The sequence below is a fragment of the Canis lupus genome, chromosome 4 (genome assembly GCF_011100685.1).
Source record: "Canis lupus familiaris isolate Mischka breed German Shepherd chromosome 4, alternate assembly UU_Cfam_GSD_1.0, whole genome shotgun sequence".
In the NCBI taxonomy this organism is placed as follows: Eukaryota; Metazoa; Chordata; class Mammalia; order Carnivora; family Canidae; genus Canis; species Canis lupus.
In genome coordinates this window covers 60,770,011-60,795,227 of record NC_049225.1, presented here as the reverse complement: position 1 = coordinate 60,795,227, position 25,217 = coordinate 60,770,011, and the positions used below count along the sequence as shown (strand labels likewise).

Here is a 25,217-nt window from a genome sequence, read left to right as displayed (position 1 = left end):
ACACACCCCAACAGTCCAGTGTCAGTTTGTGTTGGGGGAAGCATGGTAGAGTAGGGATTGTCCTGAGTAGAAAATGGGGAAGGCTTTAATTCACCAGGGCCTCAGTTTCCCAATTGGTCAAATGAGAGGAGAAATCACCTCTTACAAGCTATAACATTCTATGGTCCTGCTTTTATCATTGGGGACCTAGACCTCCTTCAGCCCTAGAAGTGACCTCAGCCACAATTCAGGAGGTTTTCTTCCCCAAGGTTAGAATGGAAGGCTCAGTAGGGCTGGCCTCTCATGCTATCACTGGCCTGAGCTTTCAAAGGGGTCCGAGGAGCAAACACTCACTAAGCCGGTAGACAGACGCGATGTCAGTATGAGCAAGTGTGTGGAGGAAGCTGGCACACTCAGCTTTCCTATCACTTCCCAGGACCCACAGAGAGCATCTTTCCTCGTCACTGAAAAAGGCAGAACTCTTGTTCCTGCATTGAGACAAAAGACAGGTACACAGATCAGTGCAAGGCTCCAGACACAACCATTCTCCCTCCAGCCCAGGATACAGTGAAGGACATAGAGAATCCATCGACTGACTTGTCATAGCTGCAACCAGACTCCTCATCTCACTGCCATATACTGTATTTATCTATGCTGCCCAGGAAGAAGAGCTCTGAGCACTTCATTCATGAAGAAATGAGCTACATGGCTGCCGAACAGGTCAAAGTGGGAATGAAAACACCCCTTCTGTTAAAACTATCTCCAAGAGAAACAAAGTCCCTTTCCTTGACCCCTTCCCTTTCTTTGAGACCACTGGGTGCCCATTCTTAATGGAGAAATAGGAACTGACTGCCTCAAAAGTAAGAGTTGAAAAGGAACCATTAAAACATGTTTTGTTTTTGTTTTTTTTAATCAGGTTATTTTAAGAAAACATTAGGGATGGGTGACACAATCTAGAGAAGCAATGAAAAAAGTTTGACTATGGTCAGAAGAACCCTTCACAATTGTTGACATCCTAATTCCATGGCACAGAACAAGAACATTATGTGGCATTCAGAGAAGAGACAGGAAGTGGGTAGAAGGAAGGTCAGGGGCTGGAAGAAATGACTGCAAATAATAGAAATCCTTATATTCACTGTACTGTGTAAACTCATTGTTAAAATTAATTTGCTTAGAAGTTTGTCATAGAATCAAAGAATGTGAAAATTAGAAGTGCCTTAGAAAAAATTCAATCCAGAAATCTACATGAACAAATTTTAAGGTCTCTTTCAGGTCTAAATAAAGTTGTAGCAGGAGGTTTAACCTCAGAATCCATTTTTTAAACAAAAATAACTTGGAAGCCCAAGGGGTTATAACAGCTAATACTTGGGGGTGAGGGGATCCTATTATGAATCAGACACTCTTATCTCATTTAATCTACATAATTGCCCAATGAGGTAGCTACTATTCTTATCCCTTTTTACAGAGGATGAAACTGAGGCACAGAAAAATAAAGTTGGTAGTTAAGAAGTGTTTAAAAAAAAAATCTTCTCCAGTTCAAGCAGAATTAAGGGAGGAGTGGGGATGGGAGTGCCACAGTCTGCTGCCTACATTTGTCCTCGGTACTCAGGTAAAGCCAGGGATGAGAAAACCAGGAGCTAATATGAACTGCTCAAGGTCGCACCACTAATTAGTGACAGAACCAGCACTAAAGATATGGCCTGATGTCTGGCCCAGGACTCTTTCCATGACACATATTGAGCCCACACCTCTCTGGACCGACTTCCAGATTCTCTCAGCACCATGAAAGCAGCCATCCTCAAAAGAGCATCTAGTTTAAATCTACAACTAAGTTATCTGAGATAAAAAGAACTATATGATTTTAAATTTCTATAGAACGTTTAAATTTTGCCAAGCATTCCTGAATTTACTATTTCATTTAGTGCCATGCTCAGAATGACACAGCTGGCAAGTGGTAAAGCTGAGACAGAAACTGTGATCTTCTGTCTCTGTAGCCCATTGCCTCACAGCTGATATGCTATGTCCTGAGTCCTTGGAATGTTCTTGGAAAGAGTCCAAGAAGCTTGAAAAATTACATTAGGGTTTTCCTAGCATGGAAATGAGGCTAGAATGGTAAGATTTCTAGGATATATGGCAGGCTGAAGTGTTCCACAGGGGGCTACTCTCACCCACAAACACAGACAAATCATAGATAAAATGTGACAAGGATAAATATTTTACTACATTCTTAGACTTGAAAAAAGGAAAGAGAAATGCCTGAAAGCCAGAAACAAAAGGAGATACCAAAGCCCAGTTGGTAAACAACAGCAGATAGCCCAGAGATCCCAGGAGTTTTCAGCCGGGATACTGGCCCTCAGGACTGGGGCTCACTTTGTGATGCCACCTAGGGACAGAATATGTGACTTTGGGTCTGTCTGAAGCTGTGAAGCTGACTTGAGCTCCCTACATAGCTTTGAGCTCCCTACAGCCTGAAGTCAGGAAGAACTACAGCTTCTGGGAAGAGGAGGTGGGAAAACTTGCCTGGCAATGACACACTTTCCATCTGACTGCATCCCTGCGGAAAGAAAAAATCAAACACCTGGACTTACACCATTAGAAGGTGTATATTCTGAATTACACCATACAGTGTAAGTACCACAATTGAAGAACATAACATTTAAAAACCAGCCCTGGACCACTGAGTTCCTTAATTTGCTGGGAGGGCAAATGCCAAAATTGTTCTACTGGTATATTTTCTTCAATCCAGGCTTCATGCAAAGACTGTCTTTTAAAATGTTGAATATTCAGGGCACCTGGGTGGCTCAGTTGGTTAAGCATCTGACTGGTGATTTAGGGTCAGATCAGGTCACATCTCACAAGTCATAGGATAGAGCTCCACATAGGGCTCACCCTCAACCGGGAGTCGGCTTGAGTTTCCCCCCCACCTACCGCCCCCCCAACATGTGCACATACTCACACATGCTCTCTCAAATAAATAAATAATTCTTTAAAAATAAAATAAAACATTGAAAATTGGTTCACATAGCCAAAAATACAAACACAAGAAAAGTAACTACTGACAATGAATGCCAGCAGGTTCACAAATAGGTAAATTAACACTAGAAAAACTAAAAATAATAACAATCAAAAGATTAATTTATAATAAGCATGGTTAAAATGATGAAATAAAAGACTGATTAGAAGCTACAATGAAAATGTGGAACGTAGTGAGCAGAAGTAAGTATATGCGGAAAATAGCAAAATACAAATTCTAGAAATGAAAAGAAAGGCATGAACACTTACAACTACAGGAGTGAGTTAAACAGCAGGTTTAGTCATAACAGAGGAGAGAATTAGTGAAACTCAAGACGGCTTGGAGGACATCACCCAGAATGCACCTAGAGGGACACAAAGATGAAAAAATATAAAAGAACTGATTAAGCATTAGGGCTAGAATGGCAAGTCCAACATACCTCTGTTAGGAATTCCAGAAGATAGACTAAAAAGAATGAGAGAGAGGCAATATTCAAAGGGAGAAGGACTGAGAATTTTCCAGAATTGAAGAAAGACATGAGTCTTCAAGCTGAGGAAGTGCACCACGTCCTAAGCAAAATAAATGAAAATAATATCATTTTCAACATGACTTCCATTTCTATAGGGCTATTCATCCTCCTGATCCATCTTTCTGGGTTCCATTAGCTATCGCTTGGCAAATCAACCTACAAGATGAAAGCATTAAACAGAGAGGATAAAGGCATAAAGCAATGAAATAAAAACAAAGTAGAAGAAATAATAAAGGTAAATGTGAAACTAGTGAAATAGAAAACAAAGAAACAAGAAAGATGGCCAACACAAGAAAACTTGTTTCTCCATCCAAGGATTAATGAAATGGACCCTGGCAAAACAGATTTGAAATTTTATGCTAGTAGTTATTGTTCCTTCCACTTTGAAGGTTATTCTACACCTAGCTAAATTATCATTCACAAGTATATTTTAAGTTTATTTGACACAAACAAGGACTAAAGGCTGAGAGTAGTTACAACTCACAGATCTCCACTAAAATAACTCCTAAAAGATAACACAGATGACATCTAACGATAAATATGTAACAGAATAGGTCACATCTAGATATATCATAGTACAAAACATCAGTAAGAAAAACCTAAAAGAGAGAGAGAGAGAGAGAGAGAAAGCTGCCTACCTGCAAAGAAATGGCTATGAGACTAACGGCAAACTTGTCATCAGCAAAAATAGATGCCACAAGAAACGAAATTATAAAGAAGACAGAGATAAACAATGTGAAGAATAAAAGAGAGGATATAAAAAATAGAATTTTTCAAACTTCTAATACTATGAGATATTGGCTTATCCCCCATGTTTTTTTTTTCTGGTATTGAGTGCATTAATTTTTCAATCTTGCTTATTTTTTAGTTTACACATTCAAGTATCTAAATTTCCTTTAAGAAACACTTTATTAAAACAAACTAAATCTACAACGCGAATAAGTCCTAAATTTACTGTATCAATGGAAAAGAAGGGGCCAGTTACAGAAGAAACATGTATATACATTTTTTAAAACACAGAACTCTAGTATTTTTTTTTACAAATATCTGTTTCTAAAATGTATCAGAATGATGACAGGGAAGATACGTATCAGCTTCAGCTAGAGCCCCCTCACCCCCACCCCGGGGTAAGAATCAGGATCACAGGGTGAAAGTAGGAAGGAGTAACAAGTCTTCAGTTATATCTAAATTCATTTTTCCCTCAACACACACACACATATACATATACACACATATACACACATATCAAATACTTTTTGAAAGCATAAAACCGAAGAATAGCAAGGTGTGGCATTTGTCACCATCAGCAATTCTTAAATCTCTAAAGGCATGCTGGCCAAGACAAATACCATGTCTATTCAGATGGAATACCTGCCCCAAGCTTTAAGAACTGGTTTTCCAGCTGCTGTTGCTGTGAAACCAGGTCGCTGGTGTTGAAATATGGGCTGTAAATAAAAGGAAACTCACAACTTTGCTCCCGTGGAAATACAGGATCCCTTTCCTATGTGTCAGAGGCACAGACTAAATCTGACTCACAAGACAGCTTCTGAGAAATTTTACTCTCAATATATTGCCGATTTGGTTAAATAAATACAAATGGATGGATGGATGGATGGATGGATGAGTGAATGAATGAATGAATGAATGAATGAATGAATGAATATACTTTAAGAAGTAATATACTAGCACAGGGAGGGAGCCTGTGGGAAGAGGAAGGAGACAGCAAATGCTGGACCGTCTTCAGAAACCTCATACCAAAAAAACAGACTAAGAGTGACACCCAGTGGCCAGACCACCTGCATAGCACACAGGATGATTCCCAGGAACTCCACCCAGTGGCTGCTGCTTGTATCAGGGTGTTTGTGAGCTTTTCCTCTCATTGCTGTGTTTTGGAGAGGTTTGTCATCTAGGAAGTGCTTGGTTGTGGGGTGGAGGACTACAATGAGTCAGTTCCCCTCTCCCCTCTTTCTTCCACCTCTCCCTCTTTCCTGGCTCACTTTCCCCTTCCCTACCCAATGTGCAGTCTCTGGTGATGGTCCCACAGGTGACCAGGTGGAGAGGCCAACAAAAGACACTATAGAAATAACCAGAAGTTCTCAAGCCACCGCTGCGATACAGGAGGTGATGTTCTTTATGGCACGAGTATGTCCCCTACAACTAAGCCAGTTAAAATGTGATAATCAAATTAATTTAGTGGCATAAGTTATTGAGATTTGGGGCAAGGTATGAGGTTCAGAAGTCCAAAAATAGTTTATGAAATCTAACACCTGCCCCCGATATCCTATTAAAACTACCTCTCAAAGATTACCACCATGGCAGGAACAGCAATAGTAAGAATTAATGCATATTGATTTTTTTTTTCTTTTTAACGAGAGACACAGAGAGAGAGAGGCAGAGACACAGGCAGAGGGAGAAGCAGGCTCCATGCAGGGAGCCCAACGTGGGACTCGATCCTGGGTCTCCAGGATCACACCCTGGGCTGAAGGTGGCGCTAAACCGCTGAGCCACCCGGGCCGCCCAATGCATATTGATCTTAAACACACACTGTGCCGGGCACCATTCTAAGTGCTTTACATGTATTAGCTCATGGCAACTCCTGACAATCCTATGGACAAATACTAATATCATATGCATTTACAGATGAGAAACCTGAGGCACAGAGAGACCAATTAACATGTCCAAAATTGCAAAGCTGTAAGCTAATGGAGACACCCAATATGCTTGCGTGGCCAAGCATAAATGCCTTTCAGGCAGTCTGGCTCTCAAACTCTGATTACTAAGCTACTCGGCCTCCTGATGGCCAGGTACCTCCCAATGGCCACTGACGTCTCGATGACCAGTACCTCCCAGTGGCCAATCCCAAAGGCCTTTCAGCAGGCAGCCCTGCTTTAACCTCTCTGCAGTCTGCAGCAGTGTTTACTGTCCCCCCTCCCAAACCCCTTCCTTCCTTTCACAGGACTCCTTTGTTCCTTTGTCTCCTTTGCTACATTCTTTCTTCCTCTGCTGGGTACATTGTTCTTCCCCACCAAATCTCTGTCCTATTTATTCTTTCTCCCTCTTACTAGGACCTCAGCTGCAAAACTGTACGGTCGAAAAAGAACCCTAGAGGCACCTGGGTGGCTCAGTATTTGAGCATCTGCCTTTGGCTCAGGTCATGATCCAGGGTCCTGGGATTGAATCCCGCATCAGGCTCCCCACAGAGAGCCTGCTTCTCCCTCTGCCTATGTCTCTGCCTCTCTCTCAGGGTCTCTCATGAATAAATTTTTTTAAAAAAAGAACCCTAGATTTAATGTCAGGATTCTAGAATTCCAGACCCCAAGGTTTAGCCCTTTCACTCCTGAGGTCCTCACTTGCCTCTGGGGTAAATGAGGGGGTTGTCCGAGCAGTGGTTCCACCTTAGCTGTCCATTAGCACCACCCTCCAGAGGAGCCAGGGCCCAGCCACACGGATGAGATAGGACCTCTGGAGGCAGAACACGGGCATCCATATTTATGAAGCTTCTGGAATCTTAGATTCCTGATGATTGGTCCTAAGCTGTGCCCTCTCCTCCCTGTTTCCCTGCCCCTTCCCAGGTGCCAGCCTTGGTCTTTGAGCTCATCTCCTGCCTCCAGGTTCTCCCCTACCCTTGCACACCTTGCTCAAAACCAGGGTTCCAGTCTCATCATTTGTCACTCTTGCTCAGAGACCCTCAGTGGCTCCCCATTCCCTGTCAGGTAAAGGACACAAGCATTCTCTGTCTGCCACATCACAGACCCACTGAGCCTTTGCTACACCAATGACCTCCTGGCAACCTGCCTCTCAACCAACACCAATCATTCCTCAGGATACCACCACACACACACTTTCCTACCTGTGATTGTTCTTCCCCATGGTCACTTGTTGAAATATCTTGCATTGTGCAAATACGGCCTATTTCTCCTGACACCGTCTTCCTCCTTATAAACTCCCATTTACCCCATAATCCTCCAGGGACTCAGTGAACGCTCTTCCTCATTGAGAGTCCCTTGAGTTCCCACATTTCTGTGTAGAGAACATGACCTTCTGTCTCCTCCCCCTACAAAGGGCAGGGCTTAGAGGGAGCATCTGCCCTTGGTCCATCTCCTTGGAGGCTCTTTTGTACAAGGGAAGACATTCTAGTCTGAGTGCGCAGGGCCTTGGACAATCCTTGAGCCACATTTTCCCAGGATCTCAGTGTGAGCAGCCAACTCTGTGACCCCTCTGGTACTTTCTGGGGGCAGGCTTCCTACTGTTTCCTATCCCCATGCAGGAAGCCCACCCCAGAGACTGATCAGTATTCTTGAGCCCTACTCCTCCATGACAGGGTAGGTGACACAAGCTGGCCATCTGCCACTGATTGGTCTCAGGGGTGGCTCTGCTTCTCAGAACCAGCCCTTCTGGTCGAAAAGGAGAAAAGCGTAAAAGAAGCATTCTAGCATCTAGGCCAACACTGTCGCTATATATTAAGTTTTCATCAAACCTCCATGGGAGGGTGCCTCCTTTCACTAAGCTGTAGTCTGTAGGTCTCTGTGTGTGCCCTCCCCTTACTGGGGCTCCTTGATTAGACGAGGTAGTGGTAGAGTACAAGTACCAATACCACGTCTGCAGTGGTAACAGCAGGCCCTTTGTCTTGGGGTTGTGCCTCTCTCCTTGCACATAGGAAGGCCTCGATGACCACCTACTGATCAGAACTGAATGGACTCATTCCTTGATCACTCGTCCTCTACTTCCCATCACCCCTTGTGACATCCTTGGTTGTCAGAAAGTGCTCCTTTGACTCTATCTTGCCAGGCAACCCTGAAGTTCATCTGCAACCCTGCTCAACATGGGGTAGGGCCACGGAAGAAGGTGGCCCACTCCAAGATATCCTAGAGGGCCTCTCTGCCATACTCACATTGGGGAATAAGACTCAGGATCTATGTTCCTGGTGGGAACAAAGCCCACTTCTCCTGAGCGCGTCGACTTCCCAATGAACCACTGAAGCCCAGGTATGACAAAGCCGATGATCTCGATGCTTTCTCCCTGGTGAAAAGTCAGCTCATCCTTTTCTTCCCTCTCATAGTCCTTCCAGGCCTTACATTTTCCTCTGCCTGTGGAGAAATAACATCCAGGTCAGCCAAATAAGGCAAAACCTGCTCCCAGTGTAATATGAAATGAAGCATCCTCAGAATTTAGAATTTTAAGGACCAGTAAAATCCTACCCCCTTACCAAAAAAAAAAAAAAAAAAAAAATGGCGGGAATGAGACAGGGTAATAACTGGCTTTTAATGTTGCCAAACTAGAACATTCAAAGAAAGACACCATCCACTTTCATCATCACTTTACAAAATAAAGGGTGTTATAACAAATGTAGGAAAGATCATCTCAGAATACTGGATATACCCTAAAGCTGAATAAAGTTCACTCATGGAAAACTGGGAAGCTTACTATATTGTCTTACTGTGTCTGATTTGCCATTATCATGTAAATATTTCATCATGATTAGCACAAATCCACAAACCAGGGTGAGAAACATTGTGGGATCTCTGTTTCCTCCCAGTTCCTTTGGCCACTATGACCCTCAGTCTCCCTCCCCAACTGTAAAATGGGAATAGTAAGAATATTTGTCTCATAAGTATTAGGAAAAGTCAAAACGATGAACAATGTCTGGTACCTAATCAAACTTCAAAACATGTTAGCTTCCTATCACTGGTAAACAGAAAACTGCTCAGGATCCAGAGGGATTTGGAAGACTCCCTTTCTGACTATGGTCATTGCTCAGCTTGAGACTTACCCAGCTAAGATCTAGTAATGACATATTTATGAGCTCTGTGCTGTCTGATTTACAAAATACATTTAAGCTCATTTTCTCAGATCTTTCCAAGAGTCCTAGAGAGTATGTAGAGTAACCATCAGAATCCCCTTTTTCTAGAAGGTTAAAAGGTGCAAGTACAGTTGTCGGAGGAGCCGGGTGTAGAAATCAGTCTCTCAACTGCTGGTTAACCCTTCTTTCTACTAATCCTGCTTTGCTTGAGATGCTTGAGATAATGGCTTTTATGTGTCTTGGTTTCCAAGTTTGCTTTAGCTTCTCTGCTATAGCGACTGGCTTTCCCCACCCCCCCACCCCCGACATTTTTTATAAAGTTTCTATTGATTGGGTCTTCAAGACCAGAAATTCCCACCATTTTGTGGGCTAATAGGATCTATAGTGTATTAAACACTTGCAGTGTGGAAAAACTGTACTAAATGGTTTTCAGATGTCATTTAATTGATTTTTCATGGCATTCAAAATCAGCTTTACGGTAACATTTTACTCATGAGGAACTTGCAGCACAGTGAGAGCTTGCGAATTGGCCAAGGTCGTGCTGATTTTAAGCTGTGGAGTAAGAATCTGAACTGAGAACAAACTTCACAGCCCCATATTCATAATTCCAAGGAATGCTTATACTGTCTTGGATAGCCAAAAATCTTGTTTATGGTCAGTTAATTGATTAGATCTAAGGTCTAAGTTCCATAATTACCTCTATTTCTTTTTTTTTTTAAGATTTATTTATTTTAGAAAAAAAAAAAGATTTATTTATTTTAGAGAGATAGACAGCATGTGAGTAGGGGGAGGGACAAAGGGAGAAGGAGGATCTAAGCAGACTCCCCGCTGAGTGTGGAACCCAACACAGGGCTCGACCTCATGACCCTGAGATCATGACCTGAATCAAAATCAAGAGTTGGATGCTCAAAAGACTGAGCCACCCAGGTGCCCCTCCTTCTATTTCTTTTTTAAAAAGTGTGATTTGGGCTCACATCTTACAAAATTGCACTTCAGCTAGGCTAATTGGGGGTAGGAGGGGCTTTAAAGATGAAGATGAAAGGAATAGATACTCCAGATACCTAGAAAACATTAAAGTTCATTTCCAGTAGATACATATGTACTTATAGATGCATGTGTATATGTGTGCAAATGTACACACATACATACACATTCTTACAGAGATCATCTAAAATATATGCATGTTTATATAATACATACTATTATATACATATATATATATATTTCATTTATTTATTCTACAAATATCTACTGAGTATATCCATCATGTGCCAGGCCTTCTTACTCTTCCAAAATTCAAGACCAATTTCACAAAAGTTTAAGGGAAATTGAAAATGTTTTGACCCGAGATTGAAAACAGGCAGCCTGCAGGCCACATTTGGCCCCCACTGGGCTTTTGATTCACCCAATGTATCATTAAATCCCCATGGTCCCGCCATTCCCTAACATCTTCCACCCAGGTCCACATGCATCTGTACATTCTGTCTGCCACTGTGAGCATTTGTACCAACAGCCCTGGATTGAGACCTCTCATCCCACAGGAAAGGAAACCCATGTTACAGAGAGCAACTGGCTTCTCCACATCCAGCCAGCAGCAGAGGCCAGTCAGGAATTCACATCAACTGACTCCAAACTTGCAGATAAAATTAGGAGGCAGGACAGTATTAGCTCCCTGACAATACTGTCTTCAACCCAGCCATACCGATCTGATAGGAGCCTGTCCAATTCCTCTTCCTGGAAAGGCCACAGCTTCCTGGGTAATTCTTTAGGAACCATCTGCCAATGGAAACACGGGGTTTGCAAAACCGGATTTCAAAAACATGACACCAGTGAGCAGAAGAGTTCATTAAAATAACAATGGCGATTATCATAAGTATCATGGTTATTACTCCAGTTATAACAATGACAAATATTTATTGAGAACTTACTTTGTATCAGGTGCTTTATGAAAAGCAGAGGAATTCAGCAGGCCTAGGATGTTCTCTGGCTCTGCAATTAGTTCACCAGTTAAATAACTAACAAAGGATCTCTTTCCATTCTGTCAGATTCTAACCTCTAGATATCAGAGTTTACAAAACCTTCTGACCTGGATTCTCAAATGTAAGTATGAAATACATCCCCTTATGTTCAAGGGGAGCTTATATAAGATACAAATTCCTAAATCGAAAACAGTCTGAGGATGGCCAGGTGGGCTGAACTTAGAGTAAATCCCCAGGTGATTCTGATACAAATGGTCACCAGTCCCCATATTAAGAAACACTGTGTTTGAAGACTGGCAGTAGATTTCCTCTTAGATACAATGTCCATTTGAAATTTTGAGTTGTCTCTAATTTCACCAGATTGTGCAAATTTTGACTGTTAAAAATAAATAAATAGATAGATAGATAGATAAACAAAAAAAGACCAAAAAAAAAAAAACACCCAAATTTTGTTCCCTCCCTGGCACCGCAGATGCCCATATCTGCGAGCTTGTCTACTCTGTTGTGCAGACCTCAGTCTGCTCTGGGACCCACTCCTGGCTACTCACTGGTGGAAAGGGAGCGGCAGAGCTTCCAGAGCTGACAGGGGCACCAGGCCCCGCTGACCCGTCACCAAGGACACGCCCTCCCACTCAGATTCGCCTTCAACTATCTTCACGGAGATTAACTCCTTCTTGCAAAGCGTCAAATACTCCCCTTCCTTCTCAGCTGGCTGAGCCACGGAGCACATGGCTCTGCAGAAGAAGTGACCTGTAGATAATGAGAAAAGCCCCTCCAAGGAGTAGCAGTAATGGAAAAGGGATTACCACACAATGTAATGTTTCTAAACAGAAGCCCAACTACTTTGTTCCTGGGACAGGAACAGGCCAGGGGAGAGGTACCACAGAAAGCCTTTGTGATCCCAGAAAAACTGTAGCAGGGGAAAAAAAAGCCACTGAGAGGGAATGCACTCGAAGAAGATATCATAAGCTTGGAGTAATTTGTGAGAATAAGGCTCAACTGGGACTTCCCCTTGGTAAAAATAATAAAACAAAAATTTACTTAACAGAACTTCAGTTACAATTGCAACCCTCTGCTTAATCTTAGGATCAAAACAAAGAATAAATTGATTTGGTTGAATATAATTTATCCAAATATGGTAGCACTATACAAAATTCTTTCCTTCAACTGTGATTTGTGCAACACAATCATAAACAGAATCCCTTTGCAAAATATTCTATGCAAATCTGGGTTCTTTCAATGTGCCTGTGATGTCATCAGTGGTTAGCGTTGGTTGTCGCCCGGATCAGATCCCTCCTTGCAAACAGATTGGCTTGTTCTCCAAGAGGTTCCCCAGCACCATTTTCCTCCATCTCAGGAAATCTTGTAGGTTTTGCAAGATTTGCAATTTTATTTCACAATCAAATTGTATCATATATTTTAAAAGGTGATTCTTTCTTACTCTTGGATGCATGTTAGAATTGCCTGGGCAACTTTCAAAAAATACCAAAGCCTGGCCCCTACCTCTGGAGATTTAATTGGCCCCAGTGGAGCCCTAGCATGGGCACTTTCTAAAAACTCCCCAAGGGGTTGTAACATCAGACAATCAGTGTGAGACTGAAAAACATAGCTGTTCATGTGATGTCAATGTCAAACTGAGAGTGACGTTTGGAATAATATTGGTAACAGGTGGGTTCATTTATGATTATTCTCACCTTTGAAATGTTCTTTGCCTCCCGTTGTGTCCTAATTATTTCAGAGACTGATCATAAAAATCCAGATAAAAGCCCATCCCACCCTACTCCATCCTCACCTTCCTGTATCAGGAGTGCCAGGTATATTGTTTCCAGATGTTTCTCATCCACTGACACTTGGATCTCTGTATCTTCCACCAATCTGCAGTTGAGCCAGTACTTATGGTCAAAAAGGAGATGTTCCAGACATGCAGATACATAACCTAAGAGGTCAAGCCAACATGATTTCTGAACAACATGATTTCTGCCATAGCTGAAAACAGAAAAGTGTGAGAAAGCTCCTTTCTGAAGTTCCCTCCCAGACCTTTGTCCCTTAATGAGAACAAGAAGAGCATAGAGAGGTAGCTAGAAAATTTCTAGGGTGAGTTGATTCTTCTCGGCATCTGTTGGGAAATACAAATCATTTTTAAATAATATTTATGATTTTCAATACATTATGGATCTCCATAAAAGCACAATGAGATGACCAAACCTAACTACCTCTTTCTAATACATCTATAGAGGAATTTCAAAGATTATAATTTGGATTCTGGGGGTCCTAGTCCCCCCCTTACAGTTTTCCTGACTTGAGGTTCAAATTCCTGGACCCCTAAAGATGCAGTGACTGGGGGGTTGTCCATGACCTCTAAAGGAGTCAGGATTTACTCTACCACCCCCTCTGATCTTCTCCATCACTCATGCCCAGCATGCTCTCCTTTGTTAAAACCAGACTAGCTGCTCTGTAGTTGCAATTATGGATGGTATTTCAAACATGCCTACAAATGTGAATTATTGATGCTAAAATTTTGCTTCTTTTGAGACTTCGTCTTTCTTAAGATGCAAAAGCCTGTTTGTTTCCATTCTGATTCTGTTGTACCTACTTAGGCCCAGTGTGTTTTCTATCATTGTACTTCTTGTACTTTAACATGCACACCAATCACCTGGGGATCTTATTAAAATAGAGATGCTGTCAGTAGGCCTGAGATTCTACTTTTCTGACAAGCTCCACACGATGCTGATGCTGCTGGTCCATCGAGCACACTTTGAATTGAAGATGGGTCTCTAAATGATCGTGGAAAGAGATGCACAGTGTGGAAAGCAGAAAATCACCATGACTACGAGAGAAGTTATACCTTCTAGCCAAGGGCCATCTTGACCCTCGACCTCTACACAAGGTCACTTCCTAGAAAACCCTGCCATCTGAGTCCCCTTTCACACATAGCTCCCCCATCTCTTTTGACTCTTTTCCAAAAACATAGGCTGAAGTATCCACAACTTTACTATTTTGAGCAGCTACTTGATCTTATTCAACTGGTCCCCGTTTTTTTTTAACCCTCAGTCTGCATCTCTCTCAGTCCTTTGAATTTAGTGATCACCAAGAACTGTTCACCAATTCATTATCTAAGAAAGTAGTCTCCCCCTGAAAACAAAGTAATGCTCCACATCCCATTAGAGAGTAACAGTTAATATTTGCCTTAGATTTAGTTCCAGGCAGTTTGTGATATTTCAAAAGTTAACCATCCATGTGAAGGCTCTACCTCTTTAATTGTCAGAGCCAGACCAATTCCCTGATGTCAAACCCTACAAATTGGCTGAGCTATAACACAGTTTCTCCTCCACCTGTCTGCTCCACATCATACCTAAGTTCAAGTAGGTAGAAAATTTCCAGATTTCCTCCATGGTCTTGAAGGTGATGAGGAATTGAGCCTTCTGGGACTGGATACCCACCAACCTGGCTGAGAGGTCCTGGGGAAAGAGAAGAGTGAGTCAGCCTGGGATGACAGTGTCCTGTTCATAATCTCAGAGGAGTGCAAAATGCTCTGTGTGATTTCTTGACTGTGGCATTGATTTTTTTACATCACACACACACACACACACACACACACACACAGGAAACAACCTAAATGTCCATCACTAGGAGATCAGTTAAAATGAATTGTGATTCATCCATGCAGTGGAATATATGATATTATGCAGCCATAAAAAAGAATAAAGAAATCCTTTGTGCACTGATGCAGCCTCCAGATATATACTACCAGATGGATCAGTAGCAGCAACAGAAAGGAACCAGGATGTAGAACTGTGTGCAATGAATGCTCCCTTTTGGGGAGCACCTTGGTGGTTCAGTCAATTAAACATTTGCCTTCAGCTCAAGTCATGACCTCAGGGTCCTGGGATCAAGCCCCCCATCAGGCTCCCTGTTCATTGGAGAGCCTGCTTCTCCCTCTCCCTCTGCCCCTCTCCCCTGCTCATGCTCTCTCTCTCTCTCTCAAATAAAAAAAAAAAAAAAATCCTTTAGAAAAATGCTACCTTTTGTGTTTTAAAAAAAAATGTGTACGGGGAAGCTGAAGGATGAATAAGAGAAGGCACGTTGGAAGCAAGTTTGATTGTCGATCTATGTCTAATGATTATTTTTATAAAGCTGATAAATAGAAAAACCAAATTACACAAAACCAAAAATCACAATCCTTCCTCCTAGAGATAGATCATCAGTTAACACTTTTATGTATTAACTCAGAATCCTTTTTCCTGTGCACGAGCTTCCAGGTAACTATTTTTTTATAAATAGAATCACATTACATAAATTGTTTTCTAATCTTCTGTAATTAAACAATATTTTGTGAGCCATCCCCTACTTCAGTAAACAATCTATATTATTTTTAATGCTTACATATGCCATCACTACATTAACATAGTTCTTAGCATTTCCTTGTGTTTAGACATTTGCGTTGCTTTCATTTTTTTACCATCCTAACCAGTACTGTGATAGACATCCTATAGCTAAATCTTTGTTCACATCTCTGATTGTTTTGACATAAGTAATTCTCACTGAGAAGTGCAGTTGGGAATGCAGATATTCACATTTTCGATCCTAAAATGCAAGAGAGAGCCAAACTGCCCTTACAAAAGGCTGTGCTGTGCCAATTTGCATGCTTCCCCACTCCCTTTTTTAATACTTGGGAAAACAGGTCTAAACTACTGTACCGACTTGGTTTTCCCCTAAAATCTTTCTCTTGTTTGTCCAAGCTTCTAGAGTTGACTCTAATGAGTGAAGGTCAGAGCATCCTTCCTCCCTCAGGCCAAGTTGTGCCATCAAAAATAATTCCCTAGAATGCTGTTCTGGGAGAACCCTGTGGAAAGAAGAGATTAGAGAGGAAGGAAGAGAGGAGTTCCTAGGTCAGCAAAGCCAGAACTCTGGGGTTCTCCCATACAGGCCCCAGGAGTCCCCAGATCTTGTTGCTCAGGGAAGGGGTCCTAGATAAAAACTGACTCCAGGGGCACTTGAGTAGCTCAGTGGTTGCCTTTGGCTCAGGGAGTGGTCCTGGGGTCCTGGGATCAAGTCCCACATCGGGCTCCCCGCAGGGAACCTGCTTCTCCCTCTGCCTGTGTCTCTGCCTCTTTCTGTGTATCTCTTGTAAATAAATGAATAAAATCTTTAAAACAACAACAGCAACTGATTCCAGGAGATTCATTGTCAGGCAATTCACCTATTCACAAACAATGCCCCATTTAACTCACAATAACCCTATTCAAAGAGTACAATGACACTACTTAATCCATTCTAAGATACACTTTTACCACATTTAATCATGTCTGAGATAAAAGATAAGGAAGCATGTGGCTCATACTTAATTGGGAGCATTTATTTCCCTTTCTTCCAGGTATATAAAATATTGCTGCATTTGATAATCAAATGGCATTTCAGCCTTAATAGAAAATGGCATGATGCATGTGTTATAGTCTAGGAGGCCCAGGCACACACAGTTTAAGCAATTTACCCCGGGTCACCTGTGTGTTTGTTGTGGCCCCCTGACTGGAGCCTAGATCTAGCTGACTCCAGGCCTCAACCCCGGTGCACCAGCTGGACCGATTCTACCCTCAGCCCAGCAGATCCCCTGGCTCAATCAAATGCAGCTCTTGCCCACACCAAAAGTGACTCAAATTTTTAAAAACTATGGTGCCAGTTAACAGCTCGTGCCTCCAAGTTTCTGAATTCTGGAAATTAAAAAAAAAAAAAAAACCTACTATTTATAATTGATCTGCTATTTAGGGAGCACATACTGCCACCCAAGCAAAGTGCCAAGCTCTCTACAGATACTGACTCACTGACTCCTCCCAACAAACCAGTCTTTTTTTTTTTTTTTTTACGTGACAGATTAATAGAACACATTTCCCTTTTTAATGTGTATCAAATTAATTCAGAGACTATAAAAATAACTAGAACATATTAGTTTATTACATGAAGTAATATTCTTTTTCTCCCACCTCTAGTTGCAACAATTTTTAATCATTTCTGACTTTGGTTCTTTTAGTAAGTCCCTCCCAGGGGACACCTGGGTGGCTTACTCGGGCATCTGCCTTCAGCTCAGGTCATGATCCTTGGGTCCTGGGATTGAGGCCCTCTGGTTCCTTGCTCAGCGGGGAGCCTGCTTCCCTCTCTCCCTTTGCCTGCCACTCCTCCTGCTTGTGTTCTCTCTCTCTCTCTCTCTCTCTCTCTCTGTCAAATAAATAGATAGGGTCTTAAAAAAAAAATCTCTCCTAAACTATAAATAATTTGGTTATATCCTTCTTCCTTGGTTTAACAACTGAACATACAAGCTACCCACTATGAAAGAGAAGGAACTGGTTTATTTACTTTGTTGCCTTTTTCTCCTCTCATTCTAAAATTTATCGTTATTAATTTTTTGATTAGCAATTTTGGTACTTAAAAGAATATATACTTAGTGGTCACCAGTGGTGAGGGAAGGGGATGGGGGGGGTTATTGTTTAATAGATACAGAGTTTCAGTTTGGGATGATGACAAAGTTCTGGAACAGACAGTGGTGATGGCTTAACAACGTGACTGCATTGATGCCACTGAATTGTACACTGAGAATAATTAAAGTTGAAAATTTACGTTGTGTATATTTGATTACAAGAAAAAATAATCCCAATGTACCACATTTTATTAAAAAAAATATATATGCTTTATAAGGTAGATATCATAACAATTCCATCCTACACAGGTGAAGTCACTTGTAGATGGTCAGACAGCTATGAGTGGCAGGTTTGAAACCATTTTCTCTGACTGTGCAACACCAGAGGTTGCCACCTTCTGAGTTCCGTGTATCCTTGCTGAGCAGCAAGTATGTATATTTTCATTCATTCTTTGTTCCTTCAGCGGTTCTCTGAAGGGCCTACTTTGTTCCCGGCGCTGTCCTAGGTGCTGGCAAGCCTTGCAGCGGCCGGACACCAGGCAGGTTCAGCATTGCAGTGGGCCACCCAAGCTCACCTTAAACAGGGCACACACCTCCTGGTGCTCATTCTCCAGCGCCCAGAGCCGCCTCCTGGCCGCTTCCTGCAGGGGGCCGTTTACACACCTCCTGGAGCGGCTCTTCACACTGAAGGAGAGCGTCAGATCTTAAAGAGAAAGGGGGGAGAAATGCAATCAGATCAGGCTGGAAATGCAATAAAAGGGAAGAAAGAATTAGATTAAATGGACATCAATTAAATTGATGTCCTCTTTAATGAGAGGTTACAAGTAATCTTAATGATATCCGGAGCACCTCCTTTAAAATGTCCCCCAAGGAAAGAAAAAAAAGAAAGGAAGGAAGGAAGGAAGGAAGGAAGGAAGGAAGGAAGGAAGGAAGGAAGGAAGGAAGGAGAGGCTGAAGCCTGGGAATGTTCTGGAATCCCAGGAGCTGCTGTTGGTTATTTCTGCTTTGAACAAGGTATATTCCTAGGCTGCCTGGCACCAAGGTAACAGTGCCAACACAGAACAGCTACACATATATTTCTTCCTGTGGATGATTTGTAGCAAATACTTAATCTATCCATATATATGGAAATACACATCAAATTTATTATGTGTAATAGATATTCTATGCTTTATGCATTATGGATACGCCATACATTTTCTCTAAACTATTTCTAATAAAATGAGTTTACTAATGTTTGCCAGGGCAGGTCCTTAATGTATTAAAGCCTAACTTCAATTTCTTACAAATGCACATTCGTTCAGCCAATACTGTAAGCAGAAGCTGTTTCAGGTGTTGGAATACAGCAGGAAACAAAATAGATGTGCTCCCTGTTCTCATGGAGCTTGTAATCTCTGCAAGTAACCAATTCTATGAACATAATAACTTCAGATGGAGAAAAGTGCTAGGAAAGCAATGTAATTGGATTAACAGACAGAGTGATGGAGCAGTTTGGGGGGCAGGGGTATGCCTTTGGATAGTGTTGTTGGAAAAGGTCACCCTGAAGAGGCTCATCTTATAACTGCACTTTGCCACATGTCTCCTTTAGATAATAAGTAGCAATCTCGTTAATAATTATCAAACACAATGAACCAAAAAGGCATTGGACTGGATAATTATAGAGGTCTCTCTTCTAGCCCTAACTTGCCAGGGACTTTGCAAATCCCTGAGCACATTAAAGACAGCCCCTCTCTTGCTGGCCTGGGTAACACAAGTCAGCCTGGACTCCTATGTTTAAAGGGCCCATTTTTAACCTGGAAGTCCTGAAAATGCCTTGGCTACCAAGCAGCTCCAATAGGACATCCCCAACTGACCTGACACTGGTGTGAACTGCGGGTGGATGTTTGTTCCACTCCATTCCTCCCTGGCCTGTGTTCTAATCTCATCCAAGCCCTCCATCCTCAGCCGTCCGATTCAGTGCTCTGTCCAGTAGCCTCACGGATCAGCACACTGACCGCTATGAGGAGGCGAAGCCGGGGGAGGCGGAGTCACACAGACCTGGGCTCAAGGCTTGGCTCTGCCCTCGCTTGCTGTGCCATGCTGAACAGTTAATTACATCTTTACACTTGACTTTTCTCATTAGCAAAATGACTTGTCGAGTACCTATTTCACAGAGCTTTTAAGAGGCTTACAAATGAGATTATTCATACAAAGCTTTTTGTTCAGTGCCTCCTACATAGTAAATATTCAATTAACACATTAAGCATCAGCTGTCGACTCTCAAACTCCCCACCCTATCACTGCCCCAATTACTGCTCCCTCTGACCTCATCTTGTCACATCTGTAATCAACCTTGACTCTGACCAACTCTGTGACTCCTTTTCACCAAATCCATTTCTCCTGTCCTTTCAAAGTGTGATCCAAACTCCCTTCTAGAATCTCTCACAATAGCTCCCGCAAATGGCAGCCCCTTCAGTGTGGATCTCCTAGTCCTGCACCTGAATCCATGGATTTGTCACTCAAAAGACCTGGACTTAAATAAGCAAACTGCCTTTGAGATCTCAACAGGCCAGAGCTGCCACTGAGAGCCTCCTGCATGGGCCACTGTGGGATCCTGCAGTGCCTTCAGCATGACCAAAACAAGGGAATAAATCAAGTTCACTCCAGTGTCAGTGTGAAGCATACTTTGTCATTTTTTAAAAATCCTTCTGAAAACCGGTTGTTTAATCATGCTAATGTATCTGATTGATTTTGTCTGTGACTCTTCCGCGTCAAGGAGAGATTGGAGGCTGGAGCGGAATGCCCCCTTCTTGCTCAGTGACTTTCCTGGAAACAGCACCACAGTGGTAAAGGCTATAAGACAGACAAGTTCAGCCCTCCATGTACCCTTTGTTCATTGGCCTTCATGGCACTATTAAGGCAAAATGCTGACTACACTGTATTCAGGAAACAACAGGTGGCGAGTCACCATTTCTCAAGGACAAGCTAACAGACAAGCAGATTGATAGAACAAGAAAGGGCAAGGTCGTTCTCATTGTCAGCCTGGCTGTTTGACAGAATTTGAAACTGGGAAAAGAAAGAACCTGATATGACATATGAACACTATCCATTTACCTGGTTTATGTTCTTTGAAACATTCTTAATGTAAATCTTTTCCACAAATCTATCATTTGTATGCCAGGGAGGAACAAAGATGCACCTCCATCGTGGCCATGAACAAGATGAGGGTCTGAATGCCTTTCTCCTCACTAGCTGTGTGGCAGTGGGGAAGATGCCTTTCTCTCTGAGACTTGGCCACCTTTGGAATGGGGAGTTTGGTGGCACCTCCCAGAGGTGAGCATATGAGAATGAGAGGAATCATTTAGCACATGCTTGGCACATGATTAGCCCCCCCCAAATGATCCCTGTTACTGTACAATAAACACTGAGTCTTCTGCAGGTTGATCCTCAGAGTTTCTGGTACAAGGTTCAGCCCAGGTATACTACCCTCTGATGCCAACTCCCTGCCAGCTTCACTGAGGTCTCTTAGTCGGAGACTTGTGAAAGATGTGTCTTGAGAATAAGGTTTCTTTTGCACTAATTTCAGAATCTTTTTCTGATTCTGAAAGATTCATACAGGTGCTCTTCTGCTCCACCAATCTCACTCCACATATTCAACCCTTTATTTGCTTATTCGTTTATTTAACAAATATTTATTGAGAATGTGCTATGTGTATAAGGTACTGTATATAGAATATAAACATGACCTCCGCATATTTATTCAACAATTTGTGTATTTATTTACCAAATATTTTCTAAGCACCAACTATGTACAAATAACTCTTTTAGATGCCATGCACAATAAATACCTAAGTCTTCAAAAAAATTATCCCTGCCCTCCGGCACCTTAAAATTTAATTGCTAATGTATTTTCTTTAGTAGAGCAAATACGTATGGAGCTCCTAATATGTGCCAGATTGTGAAGAGGTTTGAGAGTCAGCCTGAGAAGCTTTAACTTAATCTTGCAGGCAATGGAGAGTATTGGAAGATTTGTGAGCAAGTGAATGCCATAGTCGAGGTCATGCCTACAAAGATGCATTTGATGGTGGTGCCTGGAAAGGATAAAAGAAAGGGAGCCTACAGATGGGAGAGATAAAGAGGTTACTGTGGAATTCGACATGGAAAATACTTTAAAAAAAAATAGGGCTTCTATTTGGGTTTTAGATACCTGGAGTCATATTCTGTGGCACAAAACATTTTTCCTTCTCTTCAGATAAGGCTATACACTCAGTTGATACGGTTGGATTCTTGGAAGGAGTTTCTTTACCTGGAAGAGATCAAATGAAAGATCATTTGTGTGAGTGTAAGCAAGTGATAAGCATGGACTACAAGTCTTTGTCAAGTGACAATTTTTTCTCCTAGGCTGGTGGCATGAAGGAGTTCTCTCTGCTATCACCATTGCCTTACAATTATTTAGTACTCAACTGTTATCAAAGACCTGTTATACCTGCTATGTCAATACTGCAGTAGCCTGTGTATCCCCATTTTATTTAAAACGAGTTAATAAGGGAGGCCTGGGTGGCTCAGTTAGTTAAGCGTCTGCCTTCAGCTCAGGTCATGATCTTGGGGTCCTGGGGTCAAGCCCTGTATCAGGCTCCCTGCTCCCCAGTGACCAGGGAGCCTGCTTCCTCCTCTCCCTTTGCCTACCACTCCTTCTGCTCATGCTCTCTCTCTGTCCCCCTCTGTGTCAAATAAATAAAAATTTAAAATAAAATAAAACAGATTCCCACCCACAGGTCAGACTGAGTCCCATGGCTGAGGACACTGAAAATGCTCCATATATGTTGAACCTACAAGGTCATTATAGATCTGACTGCGATGAGGTTTAAGATCAATGGGTGGATAACAGAAGTGTCACCATAGAAGGAGAGAGGGTAGCATCATTAGGGAGACGCCTGGGGCATGCTTGTAATGTATTGATGGTCCCCAGACTGTCTGACCACTAGAGTCCTGTATGGGATTTCTCCTCAGATCTCCAAAATGTTCCTGTCTTTGCCACTGTAGAATTGAAGTGAAAAAGGAAAAGAAAGAAGATCACGGCACAGCTGGGGTTAGGGAGAAGGCTATTTTGATGGCAGAGCGTTGAAAAGAGAAGAGAGTACAGCTAAAAAGCACGAGGCAGTGGATATAAAAGAATAGAAGGAAATTTCACAAGTATCACTATGAAATGTGGGCCTCCCTCATGATATTCCCAAAATACAACAAGAGAATTCAAGTCCTTAACACATTACTTTGGGTTACTCTGTTCCTTTGACCATGAAATTGCTCAAAGACTATACCATGGGGTCAGAATATTATAAGCTGCCTGGTTCTAGAAAGAGGGATTAGGAGTCTTGGCTCAACCATTGTTTGCAAGTCCCTCACCTAATTCTCCCAGTTTCTTTGATTATAAAACTGTGCTAGGTCAGAGTCAAGCAGATCAACCCATTTTGCATTCTGGACCTGTTCATCTACTGATGCAGCCCAAGAGTGATACGGACCAGCCATCACACTCCATCCACTCACAGCTGATTAATGCTAACCCCAAATCTTCACATTGCTACCAGGAGTCTGTGCCTCTACTCTGTGCTCCTTGCCTATGCAGAGAGATTTTGAGACACCAGTGGAGGACCAGATTCTATTTCTTCATAGCAGGAGCAGTTAACACTTTTGGGGGTGATAGAGGGAGGGAGAATGAAATGGATTTGGGTTTGATAGGCAGAAGGAGGGGCCCGTCAGCTCATAGCTCCTCATCCAGTCAATCTTGTTAGGGGTTCAGTGTTAAAAGCAGCTTAGCTGGAAAGCAGGCAGTAATGAGCTACAGTTGAACTGGATCATTTTGTAGTTCTGCCCCCAGGAACCAAAGGTAACTGTAGCAAAAAGGCACTGGCTTGGGTATCATGAGATAAGAGGTTGAGCACAAATCAGATTCTCCCATACATTAGTTAATAACCTTGGGCAAGACGTTTCATCCATCCGTTTTCTGAGGTTTCACTTTTCCCACTCATAAATGAGAGATGGATCTAAGTTAGTGGTTCTCGACTCTGACTGCCTATTTGAATCACTCAGATTGCTTTTTAAAAATAGCAGTGCCTAGGCCACGTCTCCAGAAATGCTGATTTACGTGGTTTGTAGTGCAGCCCAGCCATAAAAATTCTTTTAAGTTCCCCAACTGATTCTAATTTGAGCCAGTGTTGGGAATCACACATCTAGACTGATGCTTCTCAAATTTTCATATGTGTATGAATTGCCTGAGGATATTGATAAAATTTAGACTCTACCTCAGTAGGTTGAAAGCCTAAGGTTCTGTGTGTCTAATGTGCTGCCAGGTGATACATCTGCTGGTTCCAGCATCACACTTGGAGTGGTAGCCTGCTTCCTCACTCTGGGACAGTTTGAAAACTGATAGCCTCAGGGTCAGAGGCCATCAGGAACCCACAAATATCATTTTTCTTTCTTCTTTCTTCCTTCCTTCTTTCCTTCCTTCCTTCCTTCCTTCCTTCCTTCCTTCCTTCCTTCCTTTTTTGGTTCTCTTTTGTTATTCTTTTTTTATTTTCCCACATGGTAAATTTTTATTTTTATTTTTTTATTTTTAGATTTTATTTTTTTATTTGTCAGAGAGAGAGAGAGAGCACAAGCAAGGGGAACAGCCGACAGAGCGAGAACCAGGCTTCCCACTGAGCAGGAGCCCAATGCATGATCCCAGGATCCTGGGATCATGACCTGAGCTGAAGACAGATGCTTAACTAACTGAGACACCCAGGCATTCCCCCATACACTGAATTTTTAAAGTTCAAATGTGAATTGCTTGACATCACTCAGAACTTGGGATATTTTGCATAACCCAGATTCTTGGCTTTGCTTTGAAAATGGGAAGATCTATAGTTCAGAGCCCTCATTCTCATGTAGCAATAATTGTCTGGGGTCAAGCATTTGCTGCCCCTCTGTGGGCATTCATTCTTCTCTGGCTACCACAGTCTGCATGCCATCAAATTTACCCATTCACATATGGGCCCCACAAGCTGTGAGAGTGTGTACCTACTGCAAGACTGCGTGGAAAGAAAAGATAGCCTAAAGATGGTGAATGTCCACCATATAAGTCCACCTTGAAGAAGGAAGTTCATGGTCATCCTGCTTTGAGCAAGAAAGCTCTGAAAAGATGTGTGAGGTTTAGAGCAGAAAATTGCAGTGTTTCATAGGACATAATTTGTAGACTGTTTGCATCAGAGCTACCTAAGTGCTGGTTTTTAAAAAGGTATCTGCCCGGGCAGGCCCGTGGCTCAGTGGTTTAGCGCCGCCTTCGGCCCAGGGTGTAATCCTGGAGACCTGGGATCGAGTCCCACATCGGGCTCCCTGCATGGAGCCTGCTTCTCCCTCTGCCTCGCTTTCTGTGTCTCTCATGAATAAGTAAATAAAGTCTTTAAAAAATAAGTAAATAAATAAAATAAAAAATAGAAAGTTATCTGCCCAAACTAACTAAGAAAATTAGAGAAGGGGGATCCCTGGGTGGC

The 25,217-nt window shown here is 42.3% G+C and overlaps 1 protein-coding gene across 4 annotated transcripts in view; it reads right to left on the bottom strand.

The window, feature by feature from the left end:
* SH3TC2 (SH3 domain and tetratricopeptide repeats 2) overlaps window positions 1–25,217 on the bottom strand; it is a 104,275-nt gene that overhangs the window by 24,299 nt on the left and 54,759 nt on the right. For all 4 annotated transcript variants that reach the window (XR_005358455.1, XM_038535083.1, XM_038535081.1 and 1 more), the window contains exons 2-9: window positions 21,896–21,994; window positions 18,285–18,412; window positions 14,653–14,758; window positions 13,093–13,236; window positions 11,849–12,050; window positions 11,024–11,097; window positions 8,413–8,608; window positions 334–467 (exon numbers count right to left, since the gene is read on the bottom strand). Coding sequence is in view for 3 of the 4 variants with exons in the window: in XM_038535083.1 (XP_038391011.1) it covers window positions 334–467; window positions 8,413–8,608; window positions 11,024–11,097; window positions 11,849–12,050; window positions 13,093–13,236; window positions 14,653–14,758; window positions 18,285–18,412; window positions 21,896–21,994 (1,083 nt within the window). In the remaining variant the exon portion in view is untranslated. The remainder of the gene's footprint in view (window positions 1–333; window positions 468–8,412; window positions 8,609–11,023; window positions 11,098–11,848; window positions 12,051–13,092; window positions 13,237–14,652; window positions 14,759–18,284; window positions 18,413–21,895; window positions 21,995–25,217) is intronic.